At 33.6% G+C, this 11,502-nt stretch overlaps 1 protein-coding gene across 4 annotated transcripts in view; it reads left to right on the top strand.

The window, feature by feature from the left end:
• The window catches only part of LOC106467883 (mpv17-like protein 2), a 27,871-nt gene that overhangs the window by 2,430 nt on the left and 13,939 nt on the right, over window positions 1-11,502 (top strand). Inside the window, exons 1-3 of one of the 4 annotated variants that reach the window (XM_013928266.2) lie at window positions 858-945; window positions 3,037-3,165; window positions 10,167-10,371. In XM_013928266.2, the coding sequence (XP_013783720.1) occupies window positions 10,191-10,371 (181 nt within the window). In that variant the 5' untranslated portion in view covers window positions 858-945; window positions 3,037-3,165; window positions 10,167-10,190. Of the gene's footprint in view, window positions 1-857; window positions 946-3,036; window positions 3,166-4,164; window positions 4,254-10,166; window positions 10,372-11,502 lie in introns of those variants that run through there. The other 3 variants (XM_022396093.1, XM_013928267.2, XM_022396094.1) reach the window with 3 other exon arrangements.

Here is an 11,502-nt window from a genome sequence, read left to right as displayed (position 1 = left end):
GGAAAATTGATTAACAAACGGAGACGTAACAGTATTATTGTGTCCGTAGTTTATTCTACACCTACAACAATGCCATTCCTCCAAGAAAAAAAGCGATGATTTTGTTTTAATTAATCAAACGCCCTCTAAGAAAAACAAGATCACATACAATAAGTATGTTCAATTGGATATTAATAGGAAATGGAATAGTAATTTCAGCTTATAGGAATGTGCACCGTGTGACCATGTTAGGACCCACTAGAGCTCAAATATAGCCATTTCCTAATTTTTAGCTAGTAACCATAGAGAAGACAGCCAGTCACCAGCACCAGTTGCCATAAGACTGTTTGAACCGAATGACTAAATTGGCTATCATTTTTTTAAAGATCCCAATTGCAGAGCCTTTCCAGTGGCATAATGTTTCAAACCCTTAACCCCTCAATACTCACACCAGTTCATTATGCTAGCCGGTCCAGTTTAATACGTTATTTCACTTAAAAAAAGATCAAGCCATGTCTTTCGAAAACCTTTTATACTTATATAAGTTGTTGGACTTAAAATTTTAATCTTTGAGTCCAGAATTGTTATTTTTATAGGAAGAAAAACATTGTATGGATATAAAAAAGAATTAAAAATTAATTCTAATTCATGTTACATTTTTATGTATTTGAACCAGTCTGGTGTAGAGGGTTTCACATTTTTTTTCTGCATTATGGAAATTACTTTGCCATCGTTAACGATTAAATAAATTGATATCTTATATTTTATGCTGAAAAATATATGTCAGGAATATTATTTTAAGCTTTTAAGGATTTTTTTATAATTTTTTTTGGACGTATATTTTAAATATTTATTCCCAGATAGCGCTCTTTTTATATATACCACGCACGTGTGTCAATAAACAATTGAGTGATTGAATGAGGCTTAGAAGTTTCTTAATTAGGAGGGTAACAAAAAGCATTTAAGGTTTAGTAAAATCTTTATATATATATAATAGCATATTTTTTTACTTACTTAATCCTTTCACGCGAAGTGACGCATAATGTATCAGTATATGTATTGTGTATCTTAAGTGAATCGTATATAATATTGTCAGGAGAAGTATACTACTACCATTAGTACTAGTAATAATCGTATACGGTACAATACGGTGCAAAAAAGCGTATCGGATGACTTGCAATTTGCATTGTATCTATAAGTTTAGGTATTTACCATTGTACTGTATTGGACATTAAATTGTTGTTATCTACTGCAGTGTTAGTGTTACTGTTAGGCTTACATAATGTGTGTAAAGTTTGGATTAAAGTAGTTACAACTTGCAAGTTACAGTAACTGAGTAAGGTAGTATATTTCTAGTATTAGTATTAGGGCTGGCAAATTGATCGACCATAGTACTAATAGTAGTACTACTACTAGAGCTAATCCTTAGGCTGTATATCTGACTCTATATTTTGCTATTCACTGAAACTCAAGTATTCATTTTGGATGTTTAGTGAGTTTGCATGAACTTGATAAATAAATATTTCCTGCCTTATGTCACAGGTGGAATGAGGTTGTTAAAGTTGTTTTTCAATTATACAACCTGTTGTTAAGTTGTATAGGCTGATACTGGTAGAGTAGTACTTAGCTCTACTAGGACTAGTAATATTTGTTAACAGTAGACTGAAGTTGGAATATACCTACTGTATTTCTGTTAGAAGAAGGATTTATCTGGAAGTGTATGGTCATGTACTAAAAAAACTCGAACATAACTGGTCAAAGCCAGCTATTTATATTTATGGAAATGTTTAGATTACTTAAAAGATGTTTTAAAAATATCTGATTTTGAAATAAAATACCACAATTTTAATGTAATTATCACTAACTGATTTTCAGCACTTGGGAAATATGTAAAATATTGAAATTGTGAAAAATAAGATACATATTACCATATGTGGTATTAATATGGTATAGAATATTTATGAATAACTGGTACTGTAGTAGTGTGTAAGGAGACTGATACCATTTGTTTTCTTGTTAATGTGATGATCTAGTACTGACGTATGGTAAAAAATGTATATTTTTGGTTCAAATTGTAGATAGCTACAGCCTTGTGCTGGGTTCATGTAGGTTTTTCGTAGGTGCTGTGGTACTGTTTATAAGAAAGACGACATGATCCATGTTTTGTTATTAGAACCTAATGCAAACATATAATCATACAGTGATATTAGGAAAATATCATTAAGTTTTTGGTGTTTTTTTCAGTAATACTGCAGTTAATGTGAATGTTCAGAATATCAATATAATGTAAAAATGAAAAAAAACATGTAAGTAATCATACGATAACCTTAAACATAAAGCTTTTTTTATTTAAGTTTGGCCTACTACCACTAAAATAAAATAATTAGTTTAAGTTTTGGAATTTTAGGCACAGACTTAATCATCTTGTAGAGCTCTAAACTCGTGGAATGTTTTGTGTACAAAGTTTTGTTTAAGGTTGATTATATAAATCAGTGTTTTATTATTCTTGTTTTAGTTAGTTAGTTAAGATACTACAAGTAGTTAGACTATTCTGTTTTAGCTAAATATCTTGTACTATTATAAGAATCACTGTGCATTGACTAGGTTCAGAGAAGGCGAAACAAATTATTTGTATTTATAGAATATGATATTCAGTGGAAAATGCATTAGAATAATTGTTCACCTTTTTTTTTTATTAGACTCTGTAATGTAAGCAACCAAGTTAATCTTGTCAAAATGGGAAAAGTACATCACATTTTTTTATTTATAGACTCTGTAATGTAGGCAACCAAGTTAATCTTGTCAAAATGGGAAAAGTACATCACCTTTTTTATTTATTAGACTCTGTAATGTAAGCAACCAAGTTAATCTTGTCAAAATGGGAAAAGTACATCGTCTAAAAAAGGAAATTTAACTCTATGCTACTTCTCAGACTGCAAGATTTTTGTTTCATGCTAAAAATGATAGTGAAAACTTGCACGAGAAAGACATAAGTAACTTATAAAGATCCATGATTCTTTCAACTGAGTTATAAAATTACTTATATTTAATTCCTAGGGGAAACAAAATACTATTTACCTTCCATCCAGCAACAGCCTTCTTTACATCTCTACAACAGAGAAACGGTTTGTGGTGGCTGTCTGAAATATATCCAATATGAGCACGTACTGATAGATGTTATTACAGGTAAATTATAAAAGTTGATAAGACATTGCATTGAACTAATTAGTTATTCTTGTCTGAGGCTTGGATAGCTGGAATAGTAGAAAATAAAACTAGCTGAAAACACTAATTTGGATTAGTTAAAAATGAATAAAAACCCTATAACTTGAACACTTTCAAAAGGTGGACCTTTCTTCTTCAGAGGCAAACTGTATATTCTCATTTTGCCCCTGAAGATGAAAGGTCCACCTTTCAAAAGTGGTTGGGTTATAGGGTTTTTATTCATTTCTATCAAGACTTCTTGAACCTATGTGTTTTTCTAACATCATGAATTGGATTAGTTAAATATTTTCTTGAGTCATGACAATAATCAATTAAGATAAAAAACCTTGTATTAATCCAAAATAATAAATCATAATGGCAGTACTTTGATTACTTGGATAGTTGGAATGATCAGAAACACTTATTTCGGTTAGTTGATTAAGTTCATGATGTTAATTGATTGAATTGAAATTTTAATTAATGAATTATTTTATGTGAAACTAACCATAGATTATGTTGATTGGTCAAGTTAATTGCCCAAGTCTAGTGTGAATAACATTTGTGTTTGTGTACTAAACTTGATCCATTCTTATATTTAACTTAGTAAATCATTTACTTAAAATTTCCAAATTTATGTTTTATTAACAAGGATATATAACAAAATGCCCTTACAGTTGTCAACACAAGAATATCTACTATCATACAAATAGGTAAATTTTTGTGTGTGTATGTGTGGTAAAAACAATTTAAATTTTTAAATATTCCAATCTATTAAGTTAAGAACTATCTATGTTCAATTCTTACTCTAGATGACATTTACCTCAGGTGCTCATCTTTCAGCTTATTTGTAACATTTTTCTGTTTTGTTTATCTGTTGGTGATTTCTGCTATAGATGTCAAAGCTGCAGTACTAATATTCATACAGTAATTTATACCACGCGATATTTTGTCCTCCGAATGTTTATCAGTTTAAATCTAAAATATATGTGCTTTGATGTCCCATGAAATTTTGTTGGTGTTCGTGAATTCCAATGTGCTAATTTCTGCTCATCACATGGATTTCAGCAAAGGTAATTTACATTCAAATACTTGGATTCATGTATGCTGCATACTTTGTCAGTATCACATCAACAATACCTACAGTATTACAGTGAATGTCACATCTACAATACTTACAGTATGACAGCTTATTATTACATTGTTTTTATTGCTTTGCTGCATCTGTGGTATGGAACATGTCTTATAAATGAAAGTTAGTACAGATTTAAACAGTGTAATCTACAATAATAAAAGGGTGTGTCTGTGTGTGTGACTGCCATAACTTCAAGAGGAAAGAACCTATAAACCTGAAATTTCTCACCCATACTAAATAGACTCTGAGGGTGTGCACCTGAGTATTATTACTTATCCACATGTATGAGCACATTTTTTATGAGGCAAGCTAGTACAAAACCACATAGAAAAGAATATGTGACCATCATAGCACCAAGTGCAAAGAACCTAGAAACCAGAATTTCCGATACAGTACTTTCCTCCACTCACAAGATTAGCTATTCTCGTCTAGTGCTGCCTTCTATATGCAATTTTTTCTTTATGTATACCACATAATCAAATGATTCCAACGTGTCTCTTATGTAAATCATCATACATCACTTCTCCACCAATAGGATGTGAATGTGATGCATGTGACTCCCTCTATATATGCCTCTATCATTTCTTGTTTGGCAGTGCTTGTGCTCAGATGTGTTTTTTCTGTTCATTTAAAGTTTCACCTTCGTCTTTAGTATACTCACAAAGTGGTCTTCATTTATTTTTACTTCTAGTTTCTATTAAGACTGTTTCTTAACTTCACTTTAATCCCAGTTTATTACACTCACATTGTTATTTATATTTTCGATTATTGGTTGACTCTTTCTCATTATGAATTCCAAAATTCATGTTACCACCTCGGGGTTCACACCTGCGACTAGCTTTATGTCTCAGGCCTCCGGTGTGAGCAACTCAGTGGGGAATTTTATCCACATTTAATCGCTGGAAGATTGAACATTACATGGGTCAACCTCTGTCTCCGGACCTCACCCCATTTCCTCCCGAACCAGCTGAAGCTGGTCAGTTGGATAAGGACTTGGATAGCCTATTTCCACCTCCTTATTTTGCCATGCATTCCGATGCCCCCACATGAGGAGTCAGTTAGGTCTAATATGGTCTTTTGGGATTTTGTTTCTCAGGTATATGATGTTTTATCCATTTCCCTTAAAACGTTTTTCCTTCTTCTCTTAGTCTGTGAACGTCGAAGGTCTGATTTGTTTGTCATTGACATTTCACATATGCTTTATCACCCCACCTATCTTCTCCTTTATCCAGATCATTCCTTCTTCCCAAAGACTTCGGTGGCTAGCGAGTGTAACTCCTCCTTTTTGCCTTCTATTTCTCATTTCTGCTATTGTCCTGATCTGGATAGACTTCTATATCTGGTCCGTACTCTTCATTGTGATATTGCCTGCATGGATTCCTTCCATGGTACTTGGTGGCAGTCTTCCTTTGTTCAGGATCTTTCCCCTTCTACCATCACCAATTGAGTTTGACTTTTTATTTGATTGGCTTATTCCACCTTGTCTTCCTTCCAGAATTTTCCAGGTATCTTCTCATCAGAATCGACACCACACTTTTTCCCTTGCATCTCTTCATCGTCGACCATTGGAGAAAATCCTACAATCGAGCATGCGGACTACACCTAATACATTCGTCTCCCATTATTTATACCATATCGTGGTTTCTTCTTTGATGGGTTTTTCTTCTTCCACTTTTGGCTATTCTTCAGGCTTCACTGTGACTTTTATTGGGTATGTTTATATTCATACTTTTCTTTTCCTTTCAGTGGCCCTTGCTTCATTTACTCATTATTTGGATCCTACTCTGTGGCAAGTGATGCCTGACCAGGTATTTTTCAACTTGGATTCTGCACTCTAGAGCCATTTTGGCTCACACTTTGTCTTCCATGGCTTTACGATGCTCATTGTTTAGATGGGGTGTTCCACAAATTACTTATAGGTGAATAATCATGCGATGTAATTGCTTCATAAGCTTGCTTGTTCCAGACCATACCACCCATAAACTGCATGGGCAAAGCAGAAGGAGATAGCTGCCCATCCCTGCCATGCTTTTAGTGAATAGCTCGATATGGTCTGCTTTTCAAAATAGGGTTTTGTGGTCACCCATTGCACTTTCTCAGGTAATAACATTCTTCTGGACTTTCCACCACATCCTCACTCCCTCTTTCTTCAAGTGGATTATAGGAGTCCTTACTACTTTCCAGTTCCAAACTGCTGGGGTGGCCGACCATGGACGCACCCACATGAATGGGTCCCTCACAAAAATGGCTATAACCATTCAGTGCAGAGTAGGGAGGTGGTGTTCTACGGGTGTAGATGACATGATATCTTCCAATATCCAGTATAACTCTCAAGGGAGTGAGACATCAAATTATACTTCACTCATCCTACCCCCGCGTGGATTTCGGTACCCTGTGGCTGGGTTTTGGGATTAGAGTAGAACCAATCAACATAAGTCTTCACACATTTTTAAGGTTGTCTATTTTCCTCCCTCGATCATACTCCTTCTGTGTTGTGGGTTACAGTGGAAGTAAGGGAGATTGTTCTGGTTCTGTCATTTTTGCTATCCCTCGTGTGTATCTCATTCTGAGGATGTTATTACTTTTTGGATGGTTTTGGTCAGTTTTGCTGCTGGGGGAGTTGATTTATATTATATAGACATCCTTTCAATACCAGATGTTGGGTCCTCAGATTGATAGATGAAAGCTAACACGAGTCATGCTCAGAAGTTGGAGTGGTTCTAGATTCCCCTCGGTCTCTTGAACTTGAGTTGAAGATGGTATGATCTTCATCCTACTCCCGTGTGGATGTTGGTTCCCAGAGGCACTCTACACCTAGGGGCACATCCGTTGATTTACCCACTTTTATACTTTGTGGGATTGAGTTCCATATATAATTACATTGTTAGGAACACTATCTTGTCATAGTTCTCTCCCACTTGGATGTGCTCCTCTTTTTATTTTACCCTTATCTACTATACATTTCATGGATGGACAAAGAGTATACCTGATTTAGAAGTGGTGTGGTTACCCACATCAGATCTTCAGATCTGACTCTCCCATTTCCAGAGGTATCCTTTGGATACTTTTGGGGGGTTATTTCTGTCATTCCCTTGCACTGGTCTCGCCACCTAATCAATGTGGAATTCTAGGTAATCTTGTGAGTAGAGAGAAGTACCGTTTGAGAAGTTATAATTTTCCTATACTGAAAATGTATTTCTGATAGGTACTTCACTCCGCTCACACTTCCCACCCTTCCTCCTCACTTTCCTCCATTGCTTATGTCTTCTGCCAAACCTTGAAGTGATAGTTTGGTAGAGGTATATAGAGGGAATCACATGCGTCATGTTCCTCCGCATGATGATTTTCGTGAAAGACATGTTGGAATCATTCAATTCCAATAGGGTGAAGCAGAAAGCTTGTGGCATGCATAAAGAAATAACTTGCATGTAGAATGCAGCACTGGATGAGAATAGCTAATCTTGTGAGAAGAGGGAAGTACCTATCAGAAATACATTATCATTATAGGAAAATTATATCTTTTGCACCCATACAAAGTGGAACCTGAGGGTGTACACCTGGGTATTATTACTTATATATGTGCATGCAAAAAACCACATAGAAAAGAAATGTGATCGTTGTAGTTCCAAGAAGAAAAAACCTAGAAACCTGAAATTTTGCACCCATACTAAGTGGATGCTGAGGGTCTGCACCTGGGTATTATTACTTATCTTAACCAAATGCATGCGCGTATGCAGAACATTTTAATGAGGCAAGCTAGGGAAAAACCACATAGAAAAGTAGTGATTCCTTATATAATAACTTCTAATATATAGAAAAGCCAGTGCATTTTGGTAACAATGCATTCCAATGCATGGCTTTTATATTCTGTTGCTTAGCAATAAAAGTAAAACCTAATATTGCTATGTGCTGAAAATATAAATTGAAATGTATAAATTATAAAATTGAAAAAAATAATTGTTGCTTTCTAATTTAGAGGTTCCATTAATTAAAGAGATTTGTTTTTTATTATTTAAGTTTAAAATTGGAAGACAAGTTATAGGTTATACTTTTATACTAAAACACACACACACACTGACATAGTTATCTAGAATAAATCAAATTAATAACCTAAGCAAAGCCAGTTACTTTTGCTAGTAATAAAAAAATCTAAACAAAACTGAATAACATAATGTACAGTTATTGATATTGCATAAAATAAACACTTTAGCATATCTGAAAGATGAAAGTTGTAATTTAACAAGTGAAAACGAACCTCAAAAATATTCAGTTATTTGGGATTTGCAAAATTGTACCAAAGAAATGTTTATATAAACAAAAGTAATTATTTAAACGATCGTTTATCAGCTACAGTTCTGAATCCTCTACTTTTTTTAAAATTAATACGTTGACTACAAATATATTTGAAATCTTTCTATTTTTCAAAAGTTATGTGAATATACAAAAGAATTTTAAAAGATTAAAAAAAAGATAGTCTCATGAAAGCCATATGCTTATAAAGGTAAGAATTGTTCACACAACGTGTAGAATCCCAGAGCTGATTAAACTAAGGTTTTGATGTTGTATCTTGTTCAGGATAACATCAACTTGGTTATTAAGGTAAGAATTGTTCACACAACGGGTAGAATCCGAGAGGTTATTAAACTAAGGTTTTGATGTTGTATCTTGTTCAGGATAACATCAACTTGCTTATTAGGGTAAGAATTGTTCACACAATGTGCAGAACCCGAGAGCTGATTAAACCAAGGTTTTGATGTTGTATCTTGTTCAGGATAACATCAACTTGCTTATTAGGGTAAGAATTGTTCACACAATGTGCAGAATCCGAGAGCTGATTAAACCAAGGTTTTGATGTTGTATCTTGTTCAGGGTAACATCAACTTGCTTAGTAAGGTAAGAATTGTTCACACAATGTGTAGAATCGTAGAGCTGATTAAACTAAGGTTTTGATGTTGTATCTTGTTCAGGATAACATCAACTTGCTTATTAAGGTAAGAATTGTTCACACAACCTGTAGAATCCGAGAGTTGATTAAACTAAGGTTTTGATGTTGTATCTTGTTCAGGATAACATCAACTTGCTTATTAAGGTAAGAATTGTTCACACAATGTGTAGAATCCGAGAGCTGATTAAACCAAGGTTTTGATGTTGTATCTTGTTCAGGATAACATCAACTTGCTTATTAAGGTAAGAATTGTTCACACAACCTATAGAATCCGAGAGTTGATTAAACTAAGGTTTTGATGTTGTATCTTGTTCAGGATAACATCAATCTGCTTATTAGGGTAGGAATAGTTCACACAATCTGTACAGTCACAGAGCTATGGGCTGGAATCCTATTTTCTGATAACTTACATTGGGTATATTTTTTTGGATATCAGATTTTTGTTTGGTGTTTGTTTAATTTAAAATAGATAGGAATAAAAGTATATTGGCAGCTCAGAAGATGGAATATAAAAAATGGTAAACTTTGGCTGAAACATCCTAGACAAAAGGACCTAAATGCTTGTTTGAGCTGATATCTGACATGTCACAAATTATGGCCTTTCCCTGTGGTGGGCAGAGCATGGTTAGTCTGTTGTGTAGCTTTGTGCTTATAATCTGTTGTGTAGCTTTGTGCTTATAGTGTGTTGTGTAGCTTTGTGCTTAACTTACAAACTAATCAATCATAGAATGTGCTATAAGTGAAGTAGAATTAAAAGTACCACAAGTTTTTTCTCAACTCTTTTATCAAATATGAAAAAAACTGTATGTTTAGGTTGGAAAATTTTAATAATAATTTTTTCTTAATTTCGAAACTGGTTGTATATCTGCAATAATTGTACATATTTTATTTTTTTCTTCCATTTAGAATTTGTGCGAAATCTTGATTTAGATGATCATGCTGACTTCAATTATTGTAAAACTTCAGAGAGTAGGAGGGAAACTTTTCACGAAGCACTTATTTGTAACTAATGCCACAATTGGTTTAATCATAACGGGTGCCGGAGATGCAATTCAGCAAAGCATCGAACATCGTCTGGTTGAAAAGAAACCCTTTGATAAACAGAGAATCGGTGTGTTTTAAATCTTCCCTAATGATTTGTTACAGTTTGCACTTTGAAAGGAATAATTATTAAAGGCTTTGAATAAAAGAGATATCTGGTGTATATATTTAAAACTAAGATGCCTAAATTTACATATACAATAGGTAAAATGTTTTGTATATCTTGAAATCCATGTTGTACAACAGCCAGAAATAGTTTGAACTTGATCATAAAGTAGCACCATTATTATGTTACTTAGTTTTACATTTTCTTAACCTCTAAAAAAGGTGAGTCAGCTTTTGGGAATAGTTTAAAAATTATGTATAAAATATAAATAAAAAGTTTGTTTTTTTCATTTTGAGCACACAACTTTCAAATTAAATAAGTAATATATATATATGTAGTAGGAAATGTTATCCATGTTATCTTCTCTAAGGAGTCAAATATGAGTTATCTGTACAGAGAAGTCAAATATGAAATATCTGTATAGAGAAGTCAAATATCAATTATCTGTACAGAGATGACAAATATGAGTTATCTGTACAGAGAAGTCAAATATCAGTTATTTGTACAGAGAAGACAAATATCAGTTATCTGTATAGAGAAGTCAAATATCAGTTATATTTGCTCTGGGGCATCAAATATTCATGGCACTCGAGTGGATGCCTCACAAATCCAGTTACCAGCATTTTGCCTCTGAATCCTTTATGCAATGAAAAGAACTATTAACCTAAATATTAATGGCAAATGATATGAGTTTTGGAAACCCAGATACAGGTCTATTTGGCTGAAAAATTATTTCTTAGTTGCAGCTATAAGTTTGTAAAATGACTTAACTGGTGCTTCATTTCTACTGTTTAATTTCTTTCAAACTTGTAGTAAGTTGTTTAGGGGTAGGAAGGGTTACATTGAACCTGAATTTGATGTTTTGGATGACCATGATGAACAGAATGAATATATATAAAGATGTAATATTTTCAAAACTTGAGCGTTTTCGAATAGTTGAATAAAGAAGAAGAGTTTAGGGTCTCGTTTTGAAAATATTACAACTTTTGTAGGTGATCCTGTGTGCTAACTACTTAACCTGGATTTATACATACAGATGTTTTAGGGTCTCGTTTTGAAAATATTACAACTTTGTAGGTGATCCTGTGTGCTAAC

This window comes from Limulus polyphemus, unplaced genomic scaffold (assembly GCF_000517525.1).
Source record: "Limulus polyphemus unplaced genomic scaffold, Limulus_polyphemus-2.1.2 Scaffold2777, whole genome shotgun sequence".
NCBI lineage: Eukaryota > Metazoa > Arthropoda > Merostomata > Xiphosura > Limulidae > Limulus > Limulus polyphemus.
The sequence above is the reverse complement of the archived record's forward strand: the minus strand, read 5'-3'. Positions and strand labels throughout refer to the sequence as shown.